Source organism: Puma concolor, chromosome A1 (genome assembly GCF_028749965.1).
Source record: "Puma concolor isolate L17-30 chromosome A1, mPumCon1.1.hap2, whole genome shotgun sequence".
In the NCBI taxonomy this organism is placed as follows: Eukaryota; Metazoa; Chordata; class Mammalia; order Carnivora; family Felidae; genus Puma; species Puma concolor.
The window spans coordinates 213,261,552-213,275,959 of NC_141667.1; the positions used below are offsets into that span (position 1 = coordinate 213,261,552).

General features: G+C 40.7%; 1 protein-coding gene across 2 annotated transcripts in view; it reads right to left on the bottom strand.

Annotated features, from left to right (window-relative positions):
* The window catches only part of VWA8 (von Willebrand factor A domain containing 8), a 364,304-nt gene that overhangs the window by 10,182 nt on the left and 339,714 nt on the right, over positions 1-14,408 (bottom strand). For both annotated transcript variants that reach the window (XM_086711392.1, XM_086711387.1), the window contains 2 exons: positions 11,237-11,362; positions 9,379-9,537 (listed from right to left, as the gene is read on the bottom strand). In XM_086711392.1, coding sequence (XP_086567518.1) covers positions 9,379-9,537; positions 11,237-11,362 — 285 coding nt within the window. The remainder of the gene's footprint in view (positions 1-9,378; positions 9,538-11,236; positions 11,363-14,408) is intronic.

The following is a 14,408-nucleotide window of genomic DNA, read 5'->3' on the forward strand; positions in this document are numbered from 1 at the left end:
TGGCTTCAGTAGATGTCTAAGGTCACCCACGTGTTCAGTGCTGGGGCTGGTATGGAGAAAGCCTGTTGGATTCCTCCATGAAGCATGCTCGAGGCCCTATCATGTCTCAGTTGACAATGGTCACGGCAGGAACTATTTTAAGCCAAGAATAAAGTTCTCCTGAGAAGGTGCCAGGCAGACTGCTTTCGTTACGGGGCTGGTGAAGTAATCTGTTAAACAGGATCTTACACAGGAGGGGATAAGATCAGTTCCTTGAAACAGAAGTAGGTTTCTCCTTTTTGGCTGAGGCAAGAGGGCTATAAATGTATTAAGCTTTTTCCTTCCCTTTAACTGGAGATGTAAATTCTTACTAATCAGATGACCATGGATGAGACTATATGAATACGTCTTTGACCATATGGTCTGCTCACAGGGTTGACGTAACTGGTTACTGTGAGGAAAAAAGTTGATTATTACACAAATAGCAGTCAAATGAGCTCTTTCTCAAAAACAGATACTGGCTGATTAAAGGCTTCGGGAACTTTTTAGTTACTATCCATCTATCATTCCCTGGACTGATTTACCTACCTACCTACCAACCACTTTATTTGTCCAGGAGAACAAAACATACTATACTTTTTCATACAAGTGAGAGAAAGGTAAGTTGCCGGTCTGCCTTTCTTCTCCCTCCCTTCTTCCCTTTCTTCCTTCTGTTTTCTCCTTTTCCTCCTTCCTTTCTTTATTTGTAGTAAGGAAAGTTCTATTTGCAGAACGATCTGCCTTTGTCTGTGCCTGGTTAGCATTGCAAAGGCTGAGAAGACACACCTAAGGGACAGGATGAGGCTTATAAAATGGTTTGCAGGCTCTGGTTTTCATTTTCCAGACAGGCTTGGGGATTATTCTGTGCCCAAAGTAAATAAAATGCTTGAGAGGAATCCAAAGCACATCCAAGTGTGGAACATTCCCTGGTGTTACTGTAGATCAGTGTAAGCTTCCATTAAAAACAATATTTCTATGTCATAATTATCTAGTATCTGCTATCCAAGGATCCCAACACGTTTTACAGGCAGAGATTTGCTAATCCTCAAAACGGGCTGGGCTAAAGGAAAAAAGGTACATAAACTCCTTCTTTTCCATTCTCTGATACTTAATCCTACTGTTCACCCAGTCTGGTTCGTTTCTGCTGTGACCACCGTCAAATCAGACTTGACAGGGTCTCAAGCATGCATCTGTGGAGGAATCACAAAGTCACTAAACAAGAGCCTCACTGTCATTACCAAACCACCTAACATTCAGATCATAACTTTTTTGAGCAGCTCAAAATTTTATGGTCACGAAAATGACCACTTCTCACGGCCTCCCATAAGTCCTTATGGGGGTCTTGCATTGCAGCATAAACATAAATAATAAACCACAGTAGTAAGAAAAACTTTGACTAGAGAAGATCAATTTTAATACTTCTTTGCTTTGGAAACTTGTTTAAATGCCCCTTTGCTATATTTTCTTTTGAAAATCTCATTCACTTAGAGAAAGGTCTTACAAATGAAAACGAATGCTGAGTTTCAGTCTAAGACACAAAGATGTATTAGGAAATAAGAAGGCTGATTTGTGATAGTTAGGTTGCAAAGAAATGTCTGCTTAGAACAAAGAGCTATTGGTGGTTGTTTTTTTTTTAACAAGTGAGATTTATGTTTAGATTTCTGTGGGGAAGGATAATCATCTGCTAGTTAGGAAAGGCTATGCTTTATTATGCATCCACATTATAACTAGGTATGAGACAATTGTCTGAGGCTATTTCTGAAGACTGATGATGTGTGAAATTTTAATCTACTACAAATCCAAGTACACCATTCTAAGGTGGCACCACTGACAGTGGGCAGCAAAGGATTAGAAGATGAATATGTGATCAAAAGGGTCAAGGGAAAGTGTCAACAGAACCCCTAAGGTGTTAGTGAGCCGATAAGCTATAGTAGTAGCTAGCTAACCTTTCTTTGTATCTTAGAAGTCAACGTAAAAAGAATACTGTTCTGGGGCACCTAGGTGGCTCAGTTGGTGAAGTAGCCAACTCTTGACCTCGGCTCAGGTCATGATCCCATGGCTCGGTTCAAGAGTTCGAGCCCTGAGTTGTGCTCTGTGATGACCGCATGGAGCCTGCTTAGGATTCTTTCTCTCCCCCTCTCTCTTGCTCTCTCTCAAAATACATAAACTTAACCAAAAAATAATGTTCTGAAGGTCAAGGATTCTAGGCTTAGCTCTGATATTAACAACCTCTTTGACCAAGCACAAGTCACTTAACTTTTGTAAATCTTGTTTCTATCTTGTAAATAATGCTGGTTTAAATGACCTCTAACATTATATGCTTAGAAGTCACTTAACCTCTCTGGCAAATAGGAATAATCTCTGTTTTATCTAACCTCACAAGGTCACTGAAAGTATAGGACAATACATTTAATGAGTATAATGTCAATGTTTGTACAGTTCTTCATGTCTCAACTCATCTTGATTCTCTTCACAAGCTTTGTGGTGGGAATTATTTACCTCTTTTTACAAATGAAGAAATTAATGCTTGGAGAGGTCAACAGCCTTTCCTAAGCTCAGAGATATAGTGGAAGCCAAACCCAGGTGCTCTGATTCTGTCATTCCCTATCCCCCTCCCCAGTCTCTTTGGCCAGTACTTCCATAGCAACAAGTGGGTCAATTCTGAATTCTTGTTTCACTGTGAATGGATTCAGAGAACTCTGTACCCCTTTCTTGGGTCTTATCTCCATGTACCAAGAAGAGTTTATTCAAAGCCTAAGCCTGATAAGATAAATGGTTTCAATTTCTAAATGTGTGAAACATTCCTGAGGCATGGGGAAAAGGTTAATTACAGACACAGAGCTAAGTTTTTGACAGAAGGAATCTTCCCAGCAGGTGCTAGTTTTGTGAATCATATCTTTTCACATCCTTCTGAGAATTAACCCAGCCTTTCTGACCAAGATATCTTTGAGAAAAGTTATGCCTACTATACCTCACTTGGACGATGAAGTGCTAAGGGAAGGAAAAGATAGAGTCTTTTATGTAAATGGTACATTTGCTTCTGAATTACAGCATTGTAAAAATACTGACTGGGCAGAAGTAAAATGGTTGCAAAAAAACGGGGATAAAACATCAACTTCTTAAGAAAGGGCCCGGAAGTAGGAGTCAGAAGTCCTGTTTTTTTTTTTTTTTTTTTACAGTGTAGTTGTGTGCCCTTGAGCAAAGCATGTTACCTCTCTGGATCCTGATTTTTCTCATTTGTAAAACAAAGAAGTTGGTGAAAATAATTGCCAAGACCATTCCTGCTCCTAAGGTTCTATGAAAAGTCAATGGTGAAAAAGACTGGAAAAGTCTGCTTCACTTCTCATAGGAAAATCTGTGCCTTGCTTTCTCTTGTCAAAGGAATGAATCACCTAAATCTACCTGAGGATTGAAGTCTTTTCTAAAATGAAAGCTCTCAGAGTCTACAAGAAATAACAATCCAGTACTGGCTCTAGTGAAGGTCTTTCTCCAATGGAAACACTGCACAAAAGCCCAGATTATGAAACATCACACAAAATTAATATAAATGGAATTGTTTTGGTTTAATTGGAGATGGAAGGGGAAAGGGTAAAAAGTCCTGTCTGCTCATCATCAAACCCCCAACACCCTTCAAGCATTCCTTGTTACACTGTTAGGAAACCATGGCCTTAAAATAGGAGTTATTCTCCACCACAAAAAAAAAAAAAAAAAAAAGAAAGAAAAAATTGAGCACTACTTTTCAAAGTCCCATTTCTCAAAAACTAAATAAATCTGTCTCTTTTCTGGACTTGCCACTTGAGTGCTCAGTGGAGAGACAGTCACCTAACTCTTGATGTTATGGAGTGCTTTGAAGAAAAAAAATAAAGGCATGAAGAGCTTTTGAAAAGGAGGTCTACTTTAGGGTTTTAGTAAAACATTCCCATGGGCTTGCAGAAATCACAAGGAACAAACAAGAAAGCATGAGATAAAGGAAAAAATGTTTCTTGACTGAAATAAAATGGCTCGCACAACAGTTACCATTCCACTTTTCACTCCCGTGTTTCAGTGCTCTGTGAACATTAAAAATTTTGCTGCTTATAAGACTAGAGGAGTTTATGATGATTATTAGCAAATAATGTCACTTTCATCTTAAGAGACCAGACTATATATGCTGTTTCTGAGAAGAACTGAATTCTATTGGTAGACCAATTATGAGAAACTTTAAAAACTCCAGATGGCTTTGAAATGTGTCCTGCCACTGAATTACCTTTTCTTCTCAGTAATTCTTACTCAAGGGTCCCTGTGGTTTGGCATGGCTCATGCTAGGATGGAACAGAAAGTGGAGGCTGACTCCAAATGAGCCTCCTGGACCTGGACTATAATGACCCAGAGCCTGGGAGCTGAGCCCAAGCCAAACAAGATACAACACAGATGCCAAAAGAGAGGTTTCGGGGAAGAGTCCAGATCACTGGGCCAGGTCGGTGGCTTCTGAAGGTTTCAAAGCAAATATAGACTAGACACCTTTACAAAGGAGGGATCCAACTGCAAGAAGACCATGCTAGAAGCCATCTGGAACTGCGGAGCAGGAAGTCTCCGAGCACATTGCTGAATTCCTAAAGATACCACATGCGATGCCATCCTGGGCTACGGAATATAAATTTTTCACTAGGAACTCCTAAAACTGTCATTTGTTCATGCATCATTTTATGTTTGCTGAGAAAATTACATACTTTCATTAGTTATTCCTAGTCCTTATGTGTTTCTCACAAATGGGAAAATGAAAGCACAGATAGAGTGAGTTGGACGTGACCAGATGGTGTACAGATACAGAACACGGTGAACGGAATGCTGCCATTTGATGTACACGCATCAAATATCTCTGAGAAGACACCACAAAAAAGTCCACACCGGAGGGGTAAGTGGGAGCTGAGAGGGGTCAGAGGCTTACGTAGAGGGCTTCACTTTCGCTCCTTTTTGAACCTTCTACACATTTACCCCAATGCTCTCACAGAATGTCAGGTGGCTCCACCCCACTTTTTTCATACACTCTACAAAGGAGGCTGGAGAGACCCCAGCAGAGACTGGGTGGCCAGTGGCCACTCTAAACTCAGACATGTTGGCAGGGGTGGTGAGAAGATTATACAAAGTTTCAAGTGCACCCAGTGCAGGGGAGAAGCTGTCGGGAGTTCTGGAAACGTACGGAATGTTGGGATAAGGTAAGTGGCACCATGAGGAAATAGCCAGATGAATCCAGAATAAAGGACGTTCTGCAGAACAACTGTTCTGAACTCTCAAGAGCAAGCATCAGGACAAGCAAAGATGGTAGTGGCAGTGGATGTGACGTGGCCGCTCTGGGTGAAAAGAGGCTAACAAGACATTACAACCAAAAATGAAGTGTGGATTTTGGATCCTGGATTGCGGGGGGGGGAAAACCAATTAGAAAAGACACTTCCTGTGGTAAGCACTGAGTAGTACATGGAGCTGTTGAATCATTATATTGTACACCTGGAACCAATATAACCCTGTATGTTAATTACTTCATTTAAAAAAAGACACCTTTGAGATAGTTGGGAAAAGTGAATTTGGACTGGAGACTAGAAGATATTATGAAATTACTGATAATATTTTTAGATGTGATAATGGTATTGAGGTTGTGCTAGAGAATGTCCTTACTGTTAGGAGAAGCATAATAAAATATTTAGAAGTAAAGCATTATGATTTATTTTTAAATGATTTAGAAGAAGGAAGACAGTATATATTGAGAGAGAAACATAAAGCAAACAAGGGAAAATATTAACATTTGGCGAATCTAAGTAGAGGCATATGGGTGTTCATTTTACTTCTCTTTCAACTTTTCTGTAGGTTTCAATTTTTTCAGAATAAAAAAGTTGGGATAAAAAGGGGAAATTTTAAAAACAAATCAAAATACCAAAAGGGAATAACAAACAGGAGAGGAGTCCTGTCTCCAACAGCCTTCTGACTTTGGGAAAAGTCCTTAATGTTCCTGGGTCTCAGTTTCCTGTCTGAGGACTGGGGAGACTGAGTAGTGACTTGTGAATTCTGAAGTCCATGGACATGGTAATGAATTTGCAGGAGCAGGACTCCTATGCTCTCCCCGTCTCCTGTCCCTCCCCAGCCCTCGAGATACTCGCCCAAATGCCATTTTTCCTCACAGAGCTTGTTTTGTGAAATCTTGATGTCTTTTCTTGGAAAGATTTTAATGCAGTGGAGACTTTCTATGCTCTTAAAAAAGTTCTAAAGGAACTATAGTGAAGGTAGGGAGTATGTTTAGAAGTACAAGAAAATGCACAAAATCCATTTCATAAAAGTGCTATTAAGAATCTAATAGCATAGGGGCGCCTGGGTGGCTCAGTCAGTAGAGTGTCCGACTTAGGCTCAGGTCATGATCTCGTATTCATGGGTTCAAGTCCTGCATCAGGCTCTGTGCTGACAGCTCAGAGCCTGGAGCCTGCTTCAGATTCTGTGTCTCCTTCTCTCTCTGCCCCTCCCCTGCTTGTGCTCTGTCTCTCAAAAAATAAAATAAAATATTAAAAAAATTAAGAATCTAATAGCATAAAAAAAAACAATGAAGACACTTCAAACCTTGAATAAAGCTTATCTTATCTTGGTGTCTTGCTATAATTTCTTGCTCTAAATATTGACTGGATTTGTTAGTCATATATTACCATGGTTATCTTCTCAATATATCTGTGGTTTTACTAATAAAGACTGAGAAAATTATTTACACTATTGTCGGAATTCGAGACTATGAGCAAAATATGCGCTGAAGTGGGGTGTCTGGAGATGAGCATGCTTTCTATGTGCCTCTGTTACTGCACATCTCTCACTGAATGTTCTATCAGAATTGGTACTTTTTATGTGTCTCCCTCACTAGGCTATAAACTCAAGGATGGCAGGGAACTCTGTACCTAGCAGAGTGCTATCCTTTTAGCAAGTGCTCAATTTATGTTTGTAATTTTATTAAAATCCACTTATATGGCCACAATTGGGTTATAACTGTCAATAAGAAACAAAACAAAACAACAGCTTGTGAAATGCTGATTTTCCTTGATATTGTTTCTTTTTGGTGTGACATGTCCAGTCTCATTAATGTTGTCCCAAATGCCAGCCTTTTAACAGTGAGAACTGGAGAAATACCAATCTCTCTGTGCACTCCGCTGTGTGAGATGAAATGAAATATTCAACACGCTTCCTGATAGTCACATCATCCACCTGCAGGCTGTTGGAACGGTTCTCAGATTTCCGTATTAGCTTTGCCACCTTCTACCTTCTGTCTAATTCTTTACACAGTCCTGGGGAGCTGAGTCAACCAATTTCTTGGTTAGCTCCTAAAAATGTTCCTAAAAACTTAGAAGAAGTAGTCTCACCTATTGGAGCGGTTCTGTTCTCAAAGGCATAAAAATCCTCTAACTGGAAATTTTATTCTAGATAATATGAGTATGTATACCAATTTTAATAGTGATATGTTGGTTACCATCTATAATGGATCACAATTTCCATATAACTCAAAAGAAGCTAAGGAACGCTGACCTTCAAGACTCACAAAAGAGGCAGACGGGCTGATCCAAATATTAGTAGAACCCAAGGGTTTCAAAACATTCAATGAGACTTATGCTGGATAGATGTTTAACCATCCGCTGGTCATCCATGGTCCAAGTGATTTAGGAATTATACTCAAACTCCTACTAGACAAGATCTAAAATATTTTAAAATAAATATTTCCCAGAGACCCATAAAACATAAAAAAACAAAAAATTAAAACGAAGACACACTTACATCTGAAGGGAGGGAGGGTCAGGGGAAGGAAAAGGCTGAATACTAGTGCACAAGCCACAGGACATAAAGCTGCCAGAGTGGTCTTTGATTTTTGGCTTTGACCTTTCTGGCAACGGAAACCAAGAGGGAATCTTGAACAGTTCCATGGTTTTCACTAATCACAACCCTGTTCTTCACTCTGGGAGGGAAACAAAGCTGCTCCCTACCGTGAAAGTCTACATCCTATTTGTATTTGTATCCTGAACTTGTACAGAGCCTGGCAACCCACAGCACTCCCTGACCAACCTTTTCCTACCACTTAATTCTAAAAGGAATCTCTCACACAGAGCTTCATGCAAGGGACCCTGGGAGAGTTGGAGCTCAAAAATGGGCTTGAAGTAAACGCGGTGATGGGTTACACTGATCTATTGCTTGCTGTGCATTCCGGCACAGATCTTTAAAGTAAAAAGATAATAGAGACCGTAATACACAGATAGTAATCCTCTACGTGGGATGTCAAGCTAAATAATGATCTACGATTGCCTATTTCTGAAGGACATGTTGGATCCTGAATATGATCTAGAATACCTATGGATAGACTGAGCACCCTCTATACATGTCTGCACATATACCATTTCTGCCCCCTGCACTTTTGATAATAATTACCCAGCACGTGACTGTGTTATTTGCTCTATTAAAGGGCCAGAAGTGCAGGTGCTCCTGTGGCCGATTAAGAGTGGACCGATGGGCAACTTGGGCAGTCACATGGCTCTAGGGGATCCCCTTTCCACACTCAGGCCTCTGAAGGAGGGTGCAGCAAAATGGACACAGTTGGAACAGGCAACTGCATTTCTCCCAGGGTTGCTGTCTTCATTCCCAGTGGGGGGTCATCTATTACTGTTTAATCTTTGCCCACATGGAAAGGGAAAGCAAGGCTGAGAATAGTGCTCTTTGAGGGTGTCCTCAACCCTTGGGAAGGCTGCCTTCTCGGTGATGGGGAAGAATGGGCTGTGGAGGAAACTGGGATGAGGATGGCGGTTCTAGAAATTTGTGGAAGAGATCTGTGGTATTTCTAAAATTTTTTTTTTTAACGTTTATTTATTTTTGAGACAGAGAGAGACAGAGCATGAACAGGGGAGGGGCAGAGAGAGAGGGAGACACAGAATCTCAAACAGGCTCCAGGCTCTGAGCAGTCAGCACAGAGCCCGACGCAGGGCTCAAACTCATAGACCGTGAGATCATGACCTGAGCCGAAGTCAGATGCTTAACCGACCAAGCCACCTAGGCGCCCCGATCTGTGGTATTTCTAAATGCCTGTTTATTGCCCCTAACATTATGGCTAACATCACACACTGGCAAAGTGCAGTGCTTTCTTCTGATAATGGGTTCTTTGAATTCTGGTATTATCGTTTTCTGATGGTTAGGGCAGAGGAAACAAAAGGCTCTCTTCCTCTGTGCTGATAAGTGAGCTGATGAGGAGATGAAGATTTTTGTTCACTCCGGTGGAGCCTGCATCCCCCTTTCCATCACCGTGCCCTAACCCGGAGTGACCCTTGGGCATAAGTGGTCAGTGACGCCCCTCATCATCCTTAGTTCATGCCATACCTTGAACTTCTCTTCATAGTTCTCGAAGGCTTCCATGACCATACACACGGCCTCCATTGAACGCTCCAGCCGGCCATCCACCCCATTAAAGCGGTACATGCTGCCAGACACATCCACCACCAGGCGCAGGCGCTTGGGTTTCTGTTGGGGGCTGCCCAGCTGAGGGAGGAACAACAGAAAAGCCTCGTGAACCAGGAAACCACCCCTGGTTGGAGTTCTGAGGGTCCCACACCGGCCCCGGCGTGCCGGCCATGAGGCAGGCAGATCAGCTGGAGGCTGGGTGTGGCTCGAGGCTGTGCTGGCAGGTGGAAAGGACTGTATTTCAGTAGATAGAATTTCACATTTGTGCTGGGGCCATATGGGAGAGATTTTCCTTTAGAATATGGGCCTTCCAAGGCCTAACCTAGTCTAGTAAAACTGCCTTGCTGAGGCTGTTATTCTTAAAAATAATAATCTGGAAAGATACAAACCCCAACATGTCATTTTCATGTCATGCCTCGGAGTCAGTTACACTAGCAAGATTGAGTTGTTTTGGAAGGCCACGTTGATTCTGCTAGTGCCTTTTATGTAGTGTCCTGCAAATCATTTTCCACATAGCCTGTGAGAAATGTTAGATTCCTAAAACAAGGTTCTGTGAGAGGGCGTCTGGCAAAGAACAGAGGGAATATATTTCATCAGTGTCTTTTGTCATTACAAGCTTTCAGTTTCTGCTTCCTTCCAGTCACTGCATTTCTACTTCTCTTTCCTTTTCTTGGCAGTTAAAGCATGTAAGTGGCATCTAACTGCTATTTAGCAACAACTGTCAATTGAAACATAAAGCTCCTTTAAGTTTCAGTTTGATTGTGGACTCATGCCTGACAATTTGCAGAATTAAAAACAAAAGTACGTTTGTCGGTTTTACTTATAGGAAAAAAGGAAGAAGAAAAGTTCCAGATTATTCTGTTGTTATATGCTTGCTGTCAGGTATGAAGGCTAATGAGCAGAATTAGTAATTTCAAAAAGATTGTGTGGGTATTGGAGTGCAGTGATTTCAGACAGAATTCAGTATATTTCTTAAAAACTTGTGTCTGCCTAAATTAAGAACAGAGCCACGATTCCATGACCACTCACAATTCAGATATATCTAAACACATTTGTTGACCGCAGTGAGTCAGTATAGATAGTAGTTGTTGACTCATGCCAATGACACAGAAGTGAGTACTGCCCAAATTACCAAAAGATCCTCTCTGAATAAACATTTAAATGGAGTAAATGACTGCTTTTCCCCACCAGTCACTGCACCCCCAGCTCTCAGTGGCTACGCAGCAATTTTGGTTATTCAGGAATACAGGAAGTCACGGGGCCCTCCAAGAGACTCAGTATTTCAACTGCTGCCTTTTTTTTTTTTTTTTTTTTTTTTGCCATGGGACTGCAAATACTTTAATATTATGGCTGTCTAAAGCTTTACATGCTACAATTGGAATTATTTAAGAGAGAATTTCTTATTTTCTAAAATTTTCTTCAGTTTTGGGATGGGCACAGATCTTTGAAGTAACAGGATAGCAGAAAACCACCAAGAGTGTTCCAGGGCTTTTACTCGCACAGGCCTCCAGGATTCATGGACACTGAGTGTCTTCAGTTTCCCCTCCCCCCAGGGGCACCCTGCTCTGTGTCCTGGGAGCTGATCTGCAGGGACAAGCATCAGCCTCTTGCTCAGCTGCAAGTTTCTGGTGGATTCTGCTGGTGGGAGGCCCTGGCAGGAGACCAGGTTGCCATATTCAGGGTTTATGGTATTTTGATAAAGATGGCAACTCTGGAAAGCATTTGTCTGTAAAGAAGACCGAACTTTACCTGAGACTACTAGTTCACCATTACTTACTTGTGGTTCCAGCTCACCCCGGCGTTTGTAGATGGCTTTTTCTCCAGTGAGCCCATCGATGATCTTGGCATCATCTAGTTCCCCCATAGCTTGGTGTCGTAGCCACTGTCTTTCTTTACCTTTAGCCTACAACGACATGCACACACACAACTCCTTATTTTAATTACTTCTGCAGGGTACGTGACACATTTTCTGCATGATAAACAGGAAACACACATAGGATCTTTTTAAATAAGTGATGGTTCTGCATGAACACAGTTTCACAAATGGACTGGTCTCCGCTCTGCTGACAAAGAATGCCCTCTGTGTAGATTTTGTCAATTTTAATTGTTTTAACACATGGAATGATAAAATGAACTCAACGCACATACGAATGGGAAAGCAGTATGCAAATGGACCTCTGGAGAGATGTGCAAAATCCAGAAATGTAGTAGTGGCGATGCATTTCTTAAGCATTTTCTGTCACGGAACACCTAGCAGATTTCTTAGGTAACAAAATAATCAGCTTGAACTTGTTAACAATGACTGCAAGCGCAGAGAGTATGTGATCTTCAGAACTCTTCCTTTTAGAAGAGAAGTTGATACTTGAGCTCTCTGTGACTTAGCGTGCAAGTGGAAACAGCTGAAAACAATAGTTCATGAACATGTTGTGTCCCCCATGTCTCCCTGATCAGAAATCTTCTGAATTGCTTTCCCAAAGGTATTTCCACATAATACTTTCCCACAATAACTTATAACTATGCCAGGTGGACCGAGAAGGTAGTTAAACAATAAAGAATGACAATATCCCAATCAAGACATAGATAGGTTTATTACAGCCAAGGACTCTATTTACATTAAGAAGTGGGAAGAATACCAAAATAAATAAATAAATAAATAAATAAATAAATAAATAAATAAATAAATAAATAAATAAATAAATAAAAAAAAAAAAAATCGAACTACCCTATGACCCAGCAATTGCACTACTAGGTATTTATCTAAGGGATATAGGTGTGCTGTTTAGAAGGGGCACATGCACCCCAATGTTTATAGCAATGCTATCGACAATAGCCAAAGTATGGAAGGAGCCCAAATGTCCATCGACAGATGAATGGATAAAGAAGACGTGGTGTGTGTGTGTGTGTGTGTGTGTGTGTGTATACACACACACATATACACAATGGAGTATTACTCAGCAATCAAAAAGAATGAAATCTTGTCATTTGCAACTATGTGGATGGAACTAGAGGGTAATATGCTAAGTGAAATTAGTGAGAGAAAGACAAATATCATATGACTTCACTCATGAGGACTTTAAGGTACAAAATAGATGAACATAAGGGAAGGGAAGAAAAAAATAATACAAAAGCAGGGAGGGGGACAACACAGAAGAGACTCATAAATATGGAGAACAAACTGAGGGTTACTGGAGGGGCTGTGGGAGGGGGAATGGGCTAAATGGGTAAGGGGCATTAAGGAATCTACTCCTAAAATCCTTTTGCACTATATGCTAACTAACTTGGGTGTAAATTAAAAAAATAAGTAAATGAAAAAAAAAAAGAAGTGGGAAAAATATCTGAAATATATTTATGTGTGCAAATGATAGTAGTTAATATCATGTGCTCTGGAGTCAGATAGCCTGGTTCCGATCCTCCCTTCCCCATGCTCAGATATCTGACCTCAAGCAAGTTACTTAGCCTGTCTGCATGTCAGTGTCCTCAGCTCTAAAATAAAGATAACACTAGTTCCTACTTTGAGTGATTGTGAAGAGTAAATGTGATACTACATGGAATTGGTTGAGAAAGAGCCTGGCAATCTATGTCAGCTGGTATCATCATCATCATCGCCATTATCATGAAGTGAGACACGTTAGGGACAACTAAGTGCACGTTAACTTAAGCATACTTCCATCACGGTTTCATTGGGAGTGCCTGTATGACAGTACTGTCATTGAACATACAAAGCCAAGCTTTAGGCAGGCTTCTTTAGGCATAGACCAACCACTACACAAAGAAGCTCCACACAGTTTTACTCTAGGCAGGGCTATATAATATTAATTTCTTGTTCCTGATATCCTTGCTGCAAACAAGAGCAAAATTCCCTCATTTGAATACAAATATATTAATGTGAATGTGAAACAAAGAGAGAGAAAGTCCTAAGCAGCATAAAGTCACCACCATTTGGTGGGCAGTTAATTCCAGGAATTATCTTACATGTGCCCCTCGGGACTATGTTTTTTTTTCTAATGTGTGTTCTTGGTAAGAACCCCATGATCTTATAGGAAAATGGGATTCCCTGGAGTATAGTTCAACGTGCTCATGCAACTCTGTGAGATACACAGCTATAGGTGGTAGGAGGAAGGGGTGAACGGAGTCTTCTAGAATCCTTTCCCACTGGGCTATGAATCAGACAGACAAGTTTGACCACACAGTGCTATCCTTCTTAGGCTCCCTCCCCTGCAACAGTGATTGGGACCTGGCTTCTATTTTCCCTTCCCCATCATTCCTGATGTCTTGAGTAGGATCATTCCTCAGGTTTCCAGGATACTTCACGCTGGGAAATGCGTTTGGGGGTGAGCACTGAGCTACCTTTCAATTCTGAGATTCTATGATTCTTGGAGATACCAAACTGCAGAGCACTGGCTTCTAATGCCTTTCATAGATGAGGACAGACTTTCACAGACAAGTCTAGACTGGGAAAATAAGCACTGCAAAAAATATTAGAGAATGCGGGAGCAATACTTAGCTGTCATCAAAGTGACATGGAGGTTGTATTCTAGAGCTGGGTTAAGAGGAATACGGGATTACAACAGAAATAAGATTATGTGGCATGTAATGTAACAGCTGTGCCACTGTTATCATTAGTCTTGATTTTCAAACTTTCATCAATACATTGACAAGGCAATGACATTGAAGAAGTTCAAGGGAACCTGTTACATTTCCAGTGATAGTAACTCAATTAAGTACAATATAGAACTCTCAACTTAACCAAATAGCATATCAAATATACCAAATATCACAGTTTTTGATAAGGCTAAAAGTTACATGTCAACCCTAAAGGAATCAAAGAGGTTCAGATAATGAGCATAGGTTATTAAAAAAGTAAAAAAAAAAACATTGTGTCACTTCTTAGCTCATCATTGTTTTATTTTCTTCATTCTTATCACTGTTTACAAATGTATTATTATCTC